Consider the following 19,023-nt stretch of genomic DNA (forward strand, 5'->3'; position numbering starts at 1 on the left):
TAGTAAAATTCCAACCCATCATATTACATATGTACAATTAATACTAAGTACAACAAATAATAAATAAAATCAGTATGGACATTTATTCTGTTAAAAACTTAATACATACACATGTAGCATTTAATTTTAGAAAACAAACATAATCATATAACATTTTATTTACATCAATGTCCGTGTCATTTGAAATGTCAAGGAATCCAGTTAATGAACTCTGTCATTTTTCGCTGACGGCGGTTTGCAGCCGATGTTGTTTCACACAAATCTTCTAACTGGTACAACCTGTCAAAGTCCTCACACCCATTTTCTTCTAAAAAGCGCCTCACTCTGCCGAGTATTGTCTTCACCTCACCGTTGGTGACGGGCATTAGGTAGTCGTGATCGTCGTTGTCGCTGTCATCTGATTCGTTTACCGTTGTTGATGTTGAATCCTGTTGTGTGAACGCTGCACAGATTTCTTCGTCAGTCTGTGGTTGATGGCAGTCCAGTGTGTCGTCGTGGGAGATGAATTGTTGAAATGCCTCGTTAGTTAGTCCAGTCGGTGCAGCGAAGTTGGTGTCATCAGAGTTGTCACTTTCTACAGGTTGCTGAACATCTGGCTTGAAAAAGCCACCTTTTCGAAAACAGTTTACAATTGTAGACGACGTGACGTTGTTCCAGGCTTTTCTCAGCATATGGATGGCATCTAACAAAGTTAACTTTTTAGCAATGCTATTCGCGCTCAGTTCGTCAGCGGCGTCGATGTCGTCAATTATCTTGTGAACAACCTGACTTCTATAGTGGCCTTTTAGGTTTCTGATGATCCCCTGATCACATGGCTGGATTACAGACGTAGTTCTCGGCGGCAAAAACATCAGCTTTACGTTTCCCAGCTTTTCATTTGGTGGATGGGCAGGACAATTGTCAACTAGTAACACCACATGTCGTCGCTGAAGGCGCATATCTTTGTTGAAATCCTCCAACCACTTGTTGAAGATAGCCGACGTCATCCAGGCATTCTGGCTATTTTCGTACTTCACTGGAAGACTCTTTTTCCCTCTGAAACACCTCGGCTGTTTGCTCTTTCCAATGACGAGAAGTTTTCGTTTGTCAGTTCCCGACATGTTGCAGGCTATCATTGCTGTCACCCTGTCCATCGCCTTTTTGCTCCCACTCACTGTCTCCGATTTTACAGTTAATGTTCCGTCAGGTAATGCTCAGTAGTACAGTCCAGTTTCGTCAGCGTTGTAGATGTCGTCTGCTTCGTATGTCTTTAGTATATCTGGGAGAACGGTCTGTGTCCACTTGTCTGCTGCTACCAGGTCTGCGTCTTTCTTTTCTCCATGCAGTCGTTTGTAGACGATGTTATGTCTTTCTTTCCATCTACTAAGCCATCCGTTGGTGGGGTTAAAGTCTTCTTTATGGAGATGTTTTCGCCAAATCCTTTGCTTTTTCTGCGAGAATGGGACCGGACACAGGGATATCTCTGGACCTGGCACTATCGAACCATTCTGACAAGGCGCCCTCCACATCCTCTGCTTTGCCAGATCGTAGCCGTTTTCGTTCGGGGTTCGTTTTATTACACTCGTATCGTGTGCGAATATCCTCTCGTTTGCCAGCAATTCTGCATACCTGTGACTGGGAACAGCCCATTTTTTTGGCTATTTCTGCTTGTGAAATTTTTTTATCTAAAAGTTTAACAGCTTCGTATTTATCAGCAAGTGATAAATCGTTTCTTTTTTGCGTTTAACAGACATAGCGTACACTGCATCTAATGAATAAGTGAACAACAACCCTTTCTCGGTCACATTTATTAAAAACATCACCGCCTAGGACGATTGATCTGTAATCTTTTAATTACTAACAAGGCTTCTCGACATAACGTAATTGATACAGAACAATGATTGCCCTGAACACGTCAATCGAATAGGGCCTCAATAGTTGAGTGCGCATGCGTACAAGCGCACAGGCGGTACTTCTAAAAATAATAGTCGGAGAGTTACATGTTATTGAGATGGCCTCTGATTAACAGCAATATATTGCAAACAAAACATTAGGTGTTAGGTTTATTCAACTTAATTATGTCATTCTTAAATCTTGTAGTCGGGTATTGTGATTCACCAGTAGTAACGTGCACACCATCTCATTTGCATGCCACACGTCGACTTTGTAAACACCGATTACAGTCGGCTTACCACACAGTGAGCTCAAACAAAACAGATTTATTTGAGTTGTTTTGCCAAAGTTTGATTGACTTTCTCAGTAATTTGTGACATCAATTCAGCACAATTTTTTTTTTTAAATCGTTATTTTTATGTGCAAATAACCGATATATAGCCTGTAGTCTGTGCAATTAACCGGATGTTTTGTAGTGTTATAAGGGCAAATGGTTCCGTGTTGGGTGAAAATAGTCGAATAACCGAATTATGCTATAAACCGATGTGCAAATAAGTGGAGTTGACTGTATATATATATATATATATTCTTCAAAAAAAGAAACGCAAAAGGGTACAAATGGGTTATAACTCCGATTTTATGTTTCCTACCGGTTCATGCTTTGTGAATATAAGGTCATTGCATGTCCCAAACACATTCCCACGGTTACATTCGATAAAACGCAGCTACTGTACAATAAAGTTCCAAAATGTGAATATTCGCAAAAACGCAGCCACGTGCAAACCATGTCACCACTGCACGTGCGTTGTCTGCACGTGCAACATGAACACCGACAGTATAAAAGTGCAGGGTGTTCGCTTGCCTGGCCTCTGTATCTGGCCGACAGTTGACAATCCAGGACATGCCACGTCTCAGTGAACCGCAGAGAAACAATGCCATCGGCCGACTAGACGCAGGCGAATCCAGAACGGCCGTTGCCAGGGCATTCCATGTGTCCCCAAGCACCATCTCCAGACTGTGGGACCGTTACCAGCAACATGGATCAACACGTGACCTCCCTAGATCCGGTCGACCACGGGTCACTACCCCCGGGCAGGACCGCTACATCCGGGTACGCCACCTTCGGGAACGATTGACTACTGCCACCTCCACAGCCGCAGCAATACCAGGTTTGCGCAGGATATCCGACCAGACCGTACGGAACCGCCTACGTGAGGTAGGAATTCGTGCCAGACGTCCAGTTCGAGGTGTCATCTTAACACCACAACACCGTCGACTCCGACTGCAGTGGTGCCAGATTCATCGACAATGGCCTCAACTGCGATGGAGACAGGTGTGGTTCAGTGACGAGTCCCGATTTCTGCTCCGACGTCATGATGGAAGATGTCGCGTGTATAGGCGTCGTGGTGAACGTTATGCGGCAAACTGTGTGCAGGAAGTGCACAGATTCGGCGGGGGTAGTGTCATGGTGTGGGCAGCCATCTCACACACTGGCAGAACTGACCTGGTCCACGTGCAGGGCAACCTGAATGCACAGGGCTACATTGACCAGATCCTCCGGCCACACATCGTTCCAGTTATGGCCAACGCCAACGCAGTGTTCCAACATGACAACGCCAGGCCTCACACAGCACGTCTCACAACGGCTTTCCTACAGAACAACAACATTAATGTCCTTCCTTGGCCATCGATATCACCGGATTTGAACCCAATTGAGCATCTATGGGACGAGTTGGACCGACGCCTCCGACAGCGACAACCACAGCCCCAGACCCTGCCCGAGCTGGCAGCAGCCTTGCAAGCCGAGTGGGCCGCCATCCCCCGGGACGTCATCCGTACTCTGGTTGCTTCAATGGGCAGGCGGTGCCAGGCAGTTGTCAACACACGCGGAGGCCACACCCGGTATTGACTCCAGATGACCTTGACCTTGGTGGTGTGTCCTATCACTTACTCACAATGGACTAGAGTGAATTGTGAACAATCCTGCAACATTTGGTAATTATCGGACTCACCATTCAATAATTAAATCAATTCTCCAAATGTTACGACAATGTGGTTTTGCGTTTCTTCTTTTGAAGAGTATATATATATATATATATATATACAGCGCTCAATTTTAAGGCTTTTGGTCGCTTGCCCAGAGTCATGTTTCTTAGCCTAAATAATCTTGCTTCGAATTTAAATAGCTGTATATGCAATACAATTACATTTCTGACCATTCTCAGGTGGGTAGCAACCGAGAAGTTGGGAGGTGTGGTGGTGGTGGTGGGGGGGGGGGGGGGGGGAGACTGTAGCCTCACCTGGTTTAAAATATAGCTTTTGCCCCCCCCCCCCCACCAACTAGACTGTGTTCCTCCACTACAGATTGTGCCCCCTCCCCACCCAACTCTAGATATCATTCATACGGACCCGATTCTAATGTTTTATAGTACCACGCCATAGCTCAAATTTCATATGTATCATTTAATTTTGTTCCAAATACCGAACAAAATTTTAAATAATTATCTGCATACATCAGTGTTCGAGATTAAAAATTTTGACCAATATCCCAGTTGGATACTAACATTTCAAAATTTGGTATTCCACCAGAGAATTTAGTATCCCACTTAAATGAAATTCATAAATAACATCGTAACAAACTTGGACGACACAGTTACTTAACTTTGGACTTTCTTTGTTTCAGCAAAACATAAAATGCAAGATTAAAAAAAAAAAACCACAATATTATATGGTATCCTGTTGGGATACTGGGTTATTGAAGTCTGGTATCCAAAATTAAAATCTGGTATCCCCGGGATATCGGGATACCGTTAATCTCGAACACTGTACATACACGAGCGCACACATTAATATTATTTCTGCCCATATCCGATATTTATTGCAGGGTTCATAGAGGTTTGAGAAAATAAAATTCAAGGACTTTCAAGGACTTTTTCAAGTACTTAAATTAATTTTTCAAGGATACTTAAAAACATGTTTTAAATAAATTTACCTAGTAATAAAAAGTAGACTGACCAATTTTACAGCTTTACCCTCCAGTTTTAGTTCTAAAAACGATCTTTTAATACTTAGGTGTACCAGTTCACCTGACTTCACCGTATACTTATCGAGCTCGGCTTGTCTGCGTCTTGAGCGCAGATGTCGCTGAACTAATCTGTGACGTCATTTCTCAAGAGCGCTATGGCTGTTTGCCTATTATCGCTCACCAGTAAAGCCCAGTCACAATTTATCGAGTTACAAAATACTAACGCACATCATTAAATAAGTTAAACTAGCCTGAGAAACAAAACAAAGTACACACCTGATCATTTATTCAAACAACAAACATACAGACTTTGTAACGCTGCCTCGCCCATGCTTGCTACACTGGATGCTTTAGACCATAGTCTGCATCGCGCTTTGTGTCCATCATCGGGCACACACAAAAGCCAGTCCTTGTAATCCTCGGTTTGCAACCCGGTATCGTTAAATTTACACTTGCCTGGCATGTTAAAAGAATTTGCACGGTCAATTTAACAATCAAACAATGGCGTCTTCCGATGATGCACAATGACCACATGTCCGCATGCACAAATTCATTGACCCAATCAGAGAGCAGTATTTGTGAATATTTAACTTCCGTGGACAGCCAAAGCATATGGGCTCTATGAAGATCATCTTGCTATTCCTCCATAGAGAAACGCCTGTTATACACTTCAGCATTTTCAGATGAAAAATTAATGGACTGATTTTCAGCTTTAGTTCTGACAGATGTAAAGGCATCAGTACTGAAAACAGAAGATGAATTATGAGAAAAGTTGTCCGCCAATGCATTGGCAATACCACGATGAGATGTGACATCCGTATCATTGAGAGACAAATGATGAACTGTATTACTGGATTCTTTACCTTTGATTTTACGGATCCTATTCCAGACAGATTTCACCGGTGTTTGTGAATTCAAATTGGATACAAAAGTTCTCCCAGATGTTTTCTTACTTTGTCTAATCTCTCTGCGAGCCTTAGCCCTAGCAATACGAAATGCATCCAGGCTGTCTGCTGTAGGTTCACGTTTGAACCGCTCAAGCAACCTGTTTCGCTCTTTGAATGCATCTTTGCACGTATCATTAAACCATGGTTTATTGAAACGCTTTGGCAGTGCCAAAGTCTTAGGAATAGTTTCATCTGCAATGTCCTTCAAGATGGAAGTGAACAAAGACATGGGATCATCAGCATCAGTAATGGCAAATTGTTGCAGACGAGTGCTGCACAGATGCTGAAACTGACCCCAATTTGCCTTAATCAACTTCCACCTTTGAACCCTTTCAAGTGATGGTGGTCCATCATTCTCCAAAATAATGGGAAAGTGGTCACTATCACAAGGGTCTGAACCAACTTTACAGGAGAAATCAAGAAAAAGTGAAGGACTACAAAGGGTCAAGTCTATAGAAGTGAAAGAACCACTGCAAGAATGAATATATGTATAACTTTTATCATTAAATAAAAGTAAGTCATTTTTGAGAATTAAGTCTTCCAATTGTTTACCTCTAATATTTACATCCTCGCATCCCCACAAAGAGTGGTGACCATTAAAATCTCCCATAATAATAAAGGGAGTAGGGAGCTGGTCAATAAGATCTTGAAGGTTCCTAGGATTAAAGTTAAAATGATTACGAGGTGGCAAGTAAACTGAACACAGAGTAATAGTTTTATGAGCTGTAACCTTTACAGCCACAGCTTGTAAATTCGTAGTTAATGTTACCATACTCTGAGGAATGTTTTCATTAACAAGAATGGAAACACGACCAGATGCTCTATTTTCAGTTTCTTGAAATTTATGATAGAGGTTAAATCCTCTCATGGTAATATTATCAGTGTGCTTCAAGAAAGTTTCCTGAAAAACACACTGCAAGAGGATTATGTTTTTGAATTAAAAGACTTAATTCATCAAAATTGGGCCTATATATAAAATGGGTTAATATATTGAATAAAGACTGTAAATTAAATTTAACCATAACACAGAATGGTTATTTCTCAGATTTCTTTTCTGTAGGGTGAGGGTGTAGAGAGGGGGATCCAATAGCACCATATCTCTCCATTTTATGGGATGAAATATTAGGAAATCTAATTAGAAATGACAAGGAAATTAAGGGTATTTCAATAAAAGACTATGAATATAAAATAATGCAATATGCAGACGATACAGCTATTACACTTGATGGTTCATAGGCTTTATTAAGGAAACTAAATACTCCGGGCTAAAACCAAATATTGAAAAACTACTGTCATATGGATTGGAGCAAACACACCAAATAGATTTCAAATTCTTCGTTACATTGTAACATTGTAACATTAAATTATACACAAAAGGTAGATGAAATTTCAAAATTGTTCCAAGTTTGGTCAAAAAGACAGTTTACTTTATTAGGAAAAATTGTTGTTAGTAAAACTTTAGCTCTTTTCAAATTAGTTCATTTGATTCTTAGTATTCCCAACCCTAACTGAGAAATGCTAAAAAAATATCAATCTGATGTTCTATTCTTATATTTGGAAACATTTTGTTGATCGCATAGCCAAAAACATTTTAATACAAGAAATTGAAAATGGAGGCTTAAAGATGATTAACTTGGAATTTTTTTTATTAATTCTCCGAAATTAACCTGGATAAGGAGTATAATCAACTGCTGAGAGTTGTCGTGGGTTAATCTTCTCCAATGTCAACTTTCTAACGAACATATTTTAATCACCAATGTTGGTGATGATTACCATAGACTGTGGCAAAAAAACTGTCTAATATATTTTGGAAAGAAGTGTTTAATATCCTGGCACACTACAAACATAAAGTTGAATTATATGAAGATAACGTACCCTCTGAACCATGTTGGTATAACTCATTAAATTTAATTAACAATAAACACATTTATTATAAAAGTTGGAATTTATTAGGCATTGCTAATATAAATGATATGTTTGATCCGGATGGAAATTTGTTCAATTATAATACATTCTGCCCCAGAGCGGACTTCTGGCTATCCAGAGGTCTGCCCCGGGACAGACATGCTCGAAGCTCTAGTGGCATGTGAGCATGTTAATTCCGTACCCGAACCCGAACATTCGTGAGTTTTATGGTTTCCTTTTATGATTTTAGAAGGGTTAAAAGCTGCAATACTAAACAGATTGCCCAATCTTTAAAAAAAAACCCTACTTACTTCAGAGTTTTCATTCTGGCCAAAGTATATCTCTACTATACTGTATAACAAAAAAGGATCCAAACATATATATAATGCACACTTAAGTTCATCTCTATATGCTCCAAGATATATTTCTAGATAGGATAATTAAGAAACTAAATATTGAAAAAGAATTTGCTTGGTGGAAGACTATTAACATTACTGTTTTTTAACATGACAACAGATACTAAATTAATATCGTTTCAATATCAATTAATTCAAAGAATTCTCCCAGCAAATAACTTTCTCTTTGATATTAAATTGATAATCAGTCCAAACTGCAGCTTTTGTAATAGGTACGGTATACAGAACAATATTCTCATTTATATGTACAAAGCTTAATTAATTTCATTTCATCTCAATTTATTTTCATGCTTATATTCAATTACAGTTCAAACATGCTGTCCTGGGCTCACACCTCAGCTATCTGGGCTGTCTGTCCTGGGCACACACCTCAGCTATCTGGGCTGTCTGTCCTGGGCACACACCTCAGCTGTCTGGACTGTCTGTCCTGGGCACACACCTCAGCTATCTGGGCTGTCTGTCTTGGGCACACACCTCAGCTATCTGGGCTGTCTGTCCTGGGCACACACCTCAGCTATCTGGGCTGTCTGTCCAGGACAGTGGGTTAGTTGTTAGTTGGTTAATGGTTATATGAGGATAGCGGTGACAATTACAGAATAATAGATCGCCGACTAAGCGGAACAAAATGATCCTGTGTTTGGTTGTCGGTGTTCATCCATGGTGAAGAGTGTTGCTACGTAATGCATTATTACAGACACAGTATGGTTAACTTCCAAGAGCATTTGTAATAATTGTTAGCGCTGTTTGTTTTTGCTCTCAAAAGCGTGAATCGTATCAAACTTTAACTTTTCTATTTATGTATCAGTTAATGTCTATCAATTCCCCTGGGGTGAGGGGTCAAGTGTTAGCTTCTATCTCTGGACATAATTCAATCACTTTCACACAATATCAATAATAAGTGGGATATATGGTAGTTATGTAGATGGTTAAATAAAGTACTTTTAGGGACAAACCAAATGAATACATTTTCAGATAATACTTTGTTGGGTCATTAATTAGGTCAATAACCTTTAGACTACTGGATTAATTTTTGACAAAAACCACGTTGAGTGGGTACAAGTTTATAATTATTACTGACATATAATATTTTATAAATACATAAAGTAAAGTTCATATATGAATCAGTAAGTATTATTTTCATGGGATTTTGTAATCTGTATATTTTAGATCAGTTAATGGTGATTAAAATTAGTCGCGTTTACTTTGTGTCCAGTATTTATGTCCATTATTCCCGATAACAGTGGTTTTCTCAACAGAATTTTAAAAAACAATAACTAAGATTCATATTGCAATATTTGGAGATTTTAGTTGTTGGTAAAACGATCAAATTTATTGTAAAATTAGCTGTCACAATCAGCTATCGATCCCTGAAAATGTCCACGACTTGCCACCATTGTTGTCAAGCGAAAATACTTGCCAAAAACCACTTTTTGAACTCAAAATTCCAAGATATTTTCCACTAAAAAAACAACAAACAAAAGCTAGCATGCTGTAAGCTAAACTGTTTCCTGTTAAGAAAAAATGTTTCCGGTGAGTATTGTGCGCAAAATGGTGGGAAATATGAATTGGGGAATGCACTGTATACAGTGTACAGTATGTCAACTGGCATGACGTTGGGCGAGATATCTCAGCTGCAGTAGTCAGAAGGTTAAATTAATACTAATAAAATAATTTTTATAAAAATTGCTAACCTAAAGTGAAAATAATTGTGTTATAATATGATATCAAAGATGCAGGTTTATTAAAAGTGTAAATACATTTGTATTTTGTATTGGTAAATAATGCTCCAATGTCGTAACTATAGACACTGCAGCTTTACTATTCACCTGAAAGATCAAAATCAACTTACTTCCATAACGACACAAAATGTCAAAGTGATCACTAGAGTTCTTAAATGTCCACCGATCTGTAGACATAAGGCCAATGGAACCTGGATAACGACGGGTTTCCTCAAATTTGTCAAATACGACGTCTGTCCCATCTATCCATCGACTGTAGCTTTGATCATAGTCCACATCCACAACACCTGTCACAGACAAATTAATACATATAAATATATATGTACAGGGCTTCTAGAATGTTTACAAAATGAGTGATTTTAAAAATGTACTAGACATGATTAAAAATTAACTAGCCCTACTTCACTTAATACAATTTTACTAATAGTAATAATCGGATATGTTGCCCAAGAGATTAAAAATATCAAGACTGGGGGTGTGGGGTGGGGGATAGCATATTCATATTTACAAAATAAAGACTCAAATGCAGCATTTGACAACTTTTTTTCTCTAGCCATCTGGCATGGCAATAGTAGTTATTTACTAGCCCAAAATTGAATATCACTTGCCATGGGGGTGAGGCTAGCTACCATAACCTATATATATATATATTGCATATTGTAGGGCTTCTAGATTATGGAAGCCCTTTATCCCCGGTCTGGGACCGATTCACAATCTCTGTATGTTTGCCGGTCCAACTTCAGTCATTCTTGTCGGTTCGAAGCATGTGTCCATTTTTATTATTTGAACAAAATATGCTCTTTTTTTGTGGTGCATCTGGACATGTTTATTTGTCTACATCAATAAACTGAATGTACATTTTGATTCTCAAGACTTGAACCAGTCCCAAATTTAATAAAAAGTGGACACTTGCATGCACCAATCCACTAGGCTGAGCCAGTTACGAGATTAAACAGTCGTTAACAATAACACCATTCTTGGTGCGAAAGCTATCAAGGCATTACACTCAATTAAAACAAAGGACCCACTGGTTACAATCACTGTCCTGTCTCAATGGTAGTTTCATTGCAATCAACACCAATACTACCAATATTCCAGTCAGTGCATCCTGAATCTCCTTTTACAAAATCTTTGTCAAAATAAGAAAGCAACTGGTAAATATCATTGGCTATTGCAGCCTTTGCATAAAATGTTATGTTTTACATTTTTAATAGTAATCTTATCATTATATTAAAGATGAATTACATTGTTTAGGAAGACACTAAAGAAGATACATTTATAGCTGCTACCTATAGTGAAAAATTATTTTTGGGGTATGGCACTGTGGAGTTGAATGCAACCAGTCAACAGGGGGTATTGGGGTCAGGGCCTTCCCCAGAAACAAAATGGGTTACATTTAGGGTTATAGGGTTAAGAAAAGCATACAGTAATGATAAGACTAATTAATTTTGTCAAAAAGTTAATTTAAAATAATAAAATCTGCCAAAAAATTTGGGTATGGCACCATACCCGTTTTACCCTCTGACAGAAACCTTGGCGAGGGTGGTGGTGGCAAAGCCACTTGTAAGAATTTAAAGGAAGAGATCAATACATCATATGGATGTATGTGGAACTGCCACAGTTTGATGAATCTGTGTCCCTTATGATAAAACGCTATTTCACTGTAGTGATTGGTAATTAGATAAATAAGGGTACCAATTTTCCTCAATCATGGAATCCCGGACGGAATTGCGGAATTCCAAATCTTAAACGGAATTTACAATTTTCCAAGGTGTCAAATAAAATGCCAACTTTTGTGGTCAAATAATAGATTTATTTATTTTATTTATTTATTTATATACATACATTGTTTTTCTGCTTAATTGATCATTTGATCCATTAAGCCACAACAAAATATGTTACTCTACAACAAAATGTAAACACACATTTCCGAACATTGTTGGCCACCATTTTGTTTTTATTTTAACTGTGTTTTTAATTTCCTGACATTCGTGATATGTGTTTTGATATCGATCTCCCCTTCCCCCCATCACTTTGTTCAACACATGCATGTGAATTATAGTTATTATTAATTAATTTGAATACATATTTTATAATCAATTAAAAAGAAATTAAGATATTCCCCTCCCTAAATTCTAAGTTCTTAATGTATATTTCACAAACTTATTTATGTTTCCCAATGTGCTGAGAATGTATTAAAATGACCTGGTAATGACCTCAGTTTGAGATCTGTTTGGTTCCATTTTGATTTTAATTAATATTTATATGTTTGTCTTTTCAGAATACCTGAATTTGGCAGTAGTCTTTGGATCCTGATGAATGATGACTCAACCAATTTGTACCATTATATTAAATAAAAGTATCAATGTACTTTATATCAAAGAAGATTGTTTATTAAATACCACTGAAAATGCATAGCAGTCCAAAAGGTTTACCGGACTATTTCTGAAGATATACACATGTATAACAGAATTTTAGTTAAGTAAATGAAAAACACATTTTATAAGCAGAATTGGCAAATTTATAAGCAAAAAATCAACACCTCTACATATAGAAGTTGCAGGGTTCACATTGGAGAAATTTAGTTTTAGCCAATTTTCAGATATACATGTCGAGAGTTTACTCAAAATGTATTCAAAAGTGCATAATGTAAAGAACATTTTATATGCCAAAGACTAAATGTAGCTACTTTGCATGAAAATCAGCAGCTGGCTAATTTGGCAATGGACAGGGTGAGCCCTGGTGTTTGTTCCTTATAAAAGGCCAGATTCCTAAGAGGGGGGCTCTCACGTTAGTCGATGCATTAAGTACAAAAGGACAAAAGGGTAAATGGCAGTGGCCAGTACCAGTAGATACATGTACCATTAATTCCTGCCCATGTATGCTTTTTGTAAAATTGAACCTCCAGTTCCTGCTGGCATGTTTGGGAGCTAATTAAGACAGGTCAAGATATTATTTTTTAATTCCATAACTAAATTCCCAACTCTAAATATTCTAATGTTAAGTGTAAAACCAGTACATAAATATATAAATAAATACTTCAATACATGTATACAGACAGTAGCAGAGTTCACATTGACTGTATTTAGATGGTTTTGTACAATTTATTACTTAAAGACATGTTTGTTGGGTAAAACATTCATCTCCTACCCCATGTAACACATGTAACGTTACGTGTGTTACACTCAATAAAGGCTGCATTGTATAATAACTTGCAGCTTTTGCAAACCAAAAATCGTCAAATTTGTTTCATATTGGTATTTTAACTTTTAACTTGAAAACACATTTTAAATGATTCAATATTTTACTAGTTATGAAAAATTATTGGTTATTTGCATTACGTGTGTTACGTGCAAAACAGTGTTACTTTTGTATTGTTTTTCAAATAAACCAGTTATATGAAGAGAAAAGAAAGAGGTGGTAAATGTTAAGACGCCCAGTTGTCTGTCAAATGACTATATACTGATCATTTTGGTATTAACTAACAACATTTTAAGCAAAGAACAAACTTAACTATTTTTTTGCGTTTTGTTTTGTCTGCAGGTGTTGTATTTTCAAATAGAGGCCCTTACAAAATTATCTCACAGTTTATGATTTGTTTGTTATTTTTATTGTATACAAGGGCCTCCTGCCACCCCCAATAGCTGCACCTTCACCTCCAAATACCAAAATCTACATATTGTGACAATATATACATGTGTGTACATTTCAACTCATTATTATTTTTTTTCAAGTGTTCTAGTTACTGTTAATATTGTCTAGCCATAAAAACAACAAAATGTTTATTGTGGTCCTTGGGAAAAACATTAGGCATAATGTTGTATTATAACTACTTGTAAAAGCTACATGTTGAATATAAAGATTATGGTTTACAAATAAAACAATTTAGTTGTATATAGATTAGGTCTGGTATAACCTTCTACTCCCATCTATGTTTAAATTTGCACAAGTACAGCAATAATAAAGATGGGTAACAGATTAAATAACTTTACAAGCATTATTTGTTCAAAGTTCAGCAAATAATAGTTCATGGGAACTGTTTTTATATTGTGAAACAACTTGTCTGTGACTGTAAAATGTCTCGGTATCATTCATAGCTGTGGACAATTATCTTGCCTATAAAAGGATAATAAAGACTTTGGGTCAGAATGTATTTTTGCAAATATGTGCACAACTTTCATTAAAAATATGGTAAAAATATTTCTTTTTCTCCCAGCTTTTTTGTTTCAGATTTAATTATCGCAAAGATAAGTCTCCACATTGAAGATGATTATATATAGCAGTAAAATTAGAAAAGCAGATCTAACACTACACTATTTCACTGTTAATACATTCAGGGGTGTGCGAGTGGCTGGAACAAAAAAACATAACCCAGACGAACACACATTTAAAAAAAGTTTTATCAATGTACATATACCAGTGGCGTAGGGAGGATGCAAGGCAGGGGGGGGGGCGGGGGGGCATGCACGCACACACACACACACACACACACATATCAGTGGCGTAGGAAGGTGCCAAAAGTGGAGGGCACACTTTTATATTTACACTATTATAAAGCAAAATATCTGAAAAGTGGGGGGACACATGCCCCCTTGTCCCTCCCCCCCCCCTCCCCCGCTTCCTATGCCAGTGAATATATATATAGATATATAGATATAGATATATATATACTATGCTTTATGATTGTGCATAATATTAATAATTGCAGGTAGATAGTTGCTCGTAACTATTCAATTACATATGAAATTGTGTCTGTTACACTATGTCCATCTGACAATGACACTGAACTCGCTGTTCCAATTTGTTTGCGAGTCATGAGTAAGTAGAAACCTTATCGTTAGACGAGGAAGTGAATGTCTGTTATCGTTAGGTTTATTATTAACTACTGCATAGGTCGTAGTTAATAATGCAGCTACAAGTACAGAAAATCGCAGCTAGTCATTTAGTCAAATTAATGCAGTGTTTGAAATAAGCACTTGGCCGTTTGTCCTGACAATTGAAAATCTGCTCGGACAAGCAAAATGTACCTTAGTGGTTGTGCAGTGGACAAGTAAAAATGTTCAATGCAGTTTAATTTTGAGAAATCAAAAATGCAGTCCTTGCACTTGAATAAAACAAAACATTTATTTGGACAAGTAAAAATATTGCTGGACAAGAAGATTTCTCGATGTTCTTGTCCGGTGGACAAATGAAAAATTATGCTTATTTCTATCACTGTAATTTACACTTCCGTTCGTACAATATAATAAATAAATAAATAAATATATAAATAAATAAAATAAATATTTTTCAGATCACATGCTTTCAGAATTTGATAACTTTAAATTAATCAAGGTATATCAGCGCTATGTTTATTGACATTTAAGCAAACGTACTATGGTGACACTCCAGAATGACATCAACAGTTGTCAAACAAAAACAAGTCAATAGCAACTTTACTTTGAAAGTTGTCCAGCGTTCAGAAAACAAAAAAACGTCATGCGCTAGTTTACTTTGATGTAAGGATATATCCGATGTTGTTCCCATTCAAAACGACACCGCATCACTTATCCATACATCGATGGTTAAGTGGTATACATGTATATACAGTTTACAAAAATATGTTCTATTAGGTTTGAAATTATATGATAAAGAGATTATTACCCTCGTGTGTTTCGGTATCCAAACATCATAGATTAGGAATAAACATAATGTATTATGCTCGGCAGACTTGAAGTTGTATGTGTCTCATATAAATGATAGAGAAAAGTAAATACAACAAAAACATAAAAGGTAAAAATAAAATAAAATAAATAAAATAAAAATATAAATATATACATAAATAAATAAATAAATAAATAAATAAATATATTTATAACTTCGTAAATACCAGATATTTTAAATGAAGTTGTATGTACGTGTCCGATATACATTATAGTGAAGAGTAAATAAAAGAAAGAAAAGAAAGAAAGAAAGAAAGAAAGTAAATAAATAAATAAAAATAAGATAAATAATTTGTTTTAAACTTTGTAAATACCAGATATTTCAAATGAAGTTGCATGTGTCTGATATAAATGATAGTGAAAAGTAAATAAAATAAATAAATAAATAAATGGTAGATAAGACATGTAGCATTATTAGTAGTTATATATGACTGTCTTTTTTTAATGAAAGAAAAGGCACAAATATAGCTGTGATAAAGGTCTATGTGAGGTAACGATTTTGTTGGGTTTTTTAGGTGGAAGGGGAGGCATATTTTTTTATTAAATTTTAAATACTGATACATATGGAGAATTAAACATCACTAGAAATCCGCATGAATATAACTATAATTCTACTTGTTAAAAGTAGCAAATACATTCCAATTAAGTTCATTTTATTGTATAAATACTTTTATTTTGCTTTGTTAAAACCCTTGACAGGCGGCTCCGTTTATAACACCGTCCACTGTACATTAGATTACCTTCATTTAAACGTTTATAACGCCGTCCACACTGTCCATTAGATTACCTTCATTTAAACGTTTATAACGCCGTCCACACTGTCCATTAGATTACCTTCATTTAAACGTTTATAACGCCGTCCACACTGTCCATTAGATTACCTTCATTTAAACGTTTATAACGCCGTCCACACTGTCCATTAGATTACCTTCATTTAAACGTTTATAACGCCGTCCACACTGTCCATTAGATTACCTTCATTTAAACGTTTATAACGCCGTCCACACTGTCCATTAGATTACCTTCATTTAAACGTTTATAACGCCGTCCACACTGTCCATTAGATTACCTTCATTTAAACGTTTATAACGCCGTCCACACTGTCCATTAGATTACCTTCATTTAAACGTTTATAACGCCGTCCACACTGTCCATTAGATTACCTTCATTTAAACGTTTATAACGCCGTCCACACTGTCCATTAGATTACCTTCATTTAAACGTTTATAACGCCGTCCACACTGTCCATTAGATTACCTTCATTTAAACGTTTATAACGCCGTCCACACTGTCCATTAGATTACCTTCATTTAAACGTTTATAACGCCGTCCACACTGTCCATTAGATTACCTTCATTTAAACGTTTATAACGCCGTCCACACTGTCCATTAGATTACCTTCATTTAAACGTTTATAACGCCGTCCACACTGTCCATTAGATTACCTTCATTTAAACGTTTATAACGCCGTCCACACTGTCCATTAGATTACCTTCATTTAAACGTTTATAACGCCGTCCACACTGTCCATTAGATTACCTTCATTTAAACGTTTATAACGCCGTCCACACTGTCCATTAGATTACCTTCATTTAAACGTTTATAACGCCGTCCACACTGTCCATTAGATTACCTTCATTTAAACGTTTATAACGCCGTCCACACTGTCCATTAGATTACCTTCATTTAAACGTTTATAACGCCGTCCACACTGTCCATTAGATTACCTTCATTTAAACGTTTATAACGCCGTCCACACTGTCCATTAGATTACCTTCATTTAAACGTTTATAACGCCGTCCACACTGTCCATTAGATTACCTTCATTTAAACGTTTATAACGCCGTCCACACTGTCCATTAGATTACCTTCATTTAAACGTTTATAACGCCGTCCACACTGTCCATTAGATTACCTTCATTTAAACGTTTATAACGCCGTCCACACTGTCCATTAGATTACCTTCATTTAAACGTTTATAACGCCGTCCACACTGTCCATTAGATTACCTTCATTTAAACGTTTATAACGCCGTCCACACTGTCCATTAGATTACCTTCATTTAAACGTTTATAACGCCGTCCACACTGTCCATTAGATTACCTTCATTTAAACGTTTATAACGCCGTCCACACTGTCCATTAGATTACCTTCATTTAAACGTTTATAACGCCGTCCACACTGTCCATTAGATTACCTTCATTTAAACGTTTATAACGCCGTCCACACTGTCCATTAGATTACCTTCATTTAAACGTTTATAACGCCGTCCACACTGTCCATTAGATTACCTTCATTTAAACGTTTATAACGCCGTCCACACTGTCCATTAGATTACCTTCATTTAAACGTTTATAACGCCGTCCACACTGTCCATTAGATTACCTTCATTTAAACGTTTATAACGCCGTCCACACTGTCCATTAGATTACCTTCATTTAAACGTTTATAACGCCGTCCACACTGTCCATTAGATTACCTTCATTTAAACGTTTATAACGCCGTCCACACTGTCCATTAGATTACCTTCATTTAAACGTTTATAACGCCGTCCACACTGTCCATTAGATTACCTTCATTTAAACGTTTATAACGCCGTCCACACTGTCCATTAGATTACCTTCATTTAAACGTTTATAACGCCGTCCACACTGTCCATTAGATTACCTTCATTTAAACGTTTATAACGCCGTCCACACTGTCCATTAGATTACCTTCATTTAAACGTTTATAACGCCGTCCACACTGTCCATTAGATTACCTTCATTTAAACGTTTATAACGCCGTCCACACTGTCCATTAGATTACCTTCATTTAAACGTTTATAACGCCGTCCACACTGTCCATTAGATTACCTTCATTTAAACGTTTATAACGCCGTCCACACTGTCCATTAGATTACCTTCATTTAAACGTTTATAACGCCGTCCACACTGTCCATTAGATTACCTTCATTTAAACGTTTATAACGCCGTCCACACTGTCCATTAGATTACCTTCATTTAAACGTTTATAACGCCGTCCACACTGTCCATTAGATTACCTTCATTTAAACGTTTATAACGCCGTCCACACTGTCCATTAGATTACCTTCATTTAAACGTTTATAACGCCGTCCACACTGTCCATTAGATTACCTTCATTTAAACGTTTATAACGCCGTCCACACTGTCCATTAGATTACCTTCATTTAAACGTTTATAACGCCGTCCACACTGTCCATTAGATTACCTTCATTTAAACGTTTATAACGCCGTCCACACTGTCCATTAGATTACCTTCATTTAAACGTTTATAACGCCGTCCACACTGTCCATTAGATTACCTTCATTTAAACGTTTATAACGCCGTCCACACTGTCCATTAGATTACCTTCATTTAAACGTTTATAACGCCGTCCACACTGTCCATTAGATT

At 36.9% G+C, this 19,023-nt stretch overlaps 1 protein-coding gene across 1 annotated transcript in view; it reads right to left on the reverse strand.

Moving 5' to 3' along the window:
• Nucleotides 1–19,023, reverse strand: part of LOC121383904 — a 180,777-nt gene that overhangs the window by 109,188 nt on the left and 52,566 nt on the right. The window contains exon 7 of the mRNA XM_041514002.1: nt 10,015–10,191. Coding sequence (XP_041369936.1) covers nt 10,015–10,191 — 177 coding nt within the window. The remainder of the gene's footprint in view (nt 1–10,014; nt 10,192–19,023) is intronic.

Source organism: Gigantopelta aegis, chromosome 10 (genome assembly GCF_016097555.1).
Source record: "Gigantopelta aegis isolate Gae_Host chromosome 10, Gae_host_genome, whole genome shotgun sequence".
Taxonomy (NCBI): Eukaryota; Metazoa; Mollusca; class Gastropoda; order Neomphalida; family Peltospiridae; genus Gigantopelta; species Gigantopelta aegis.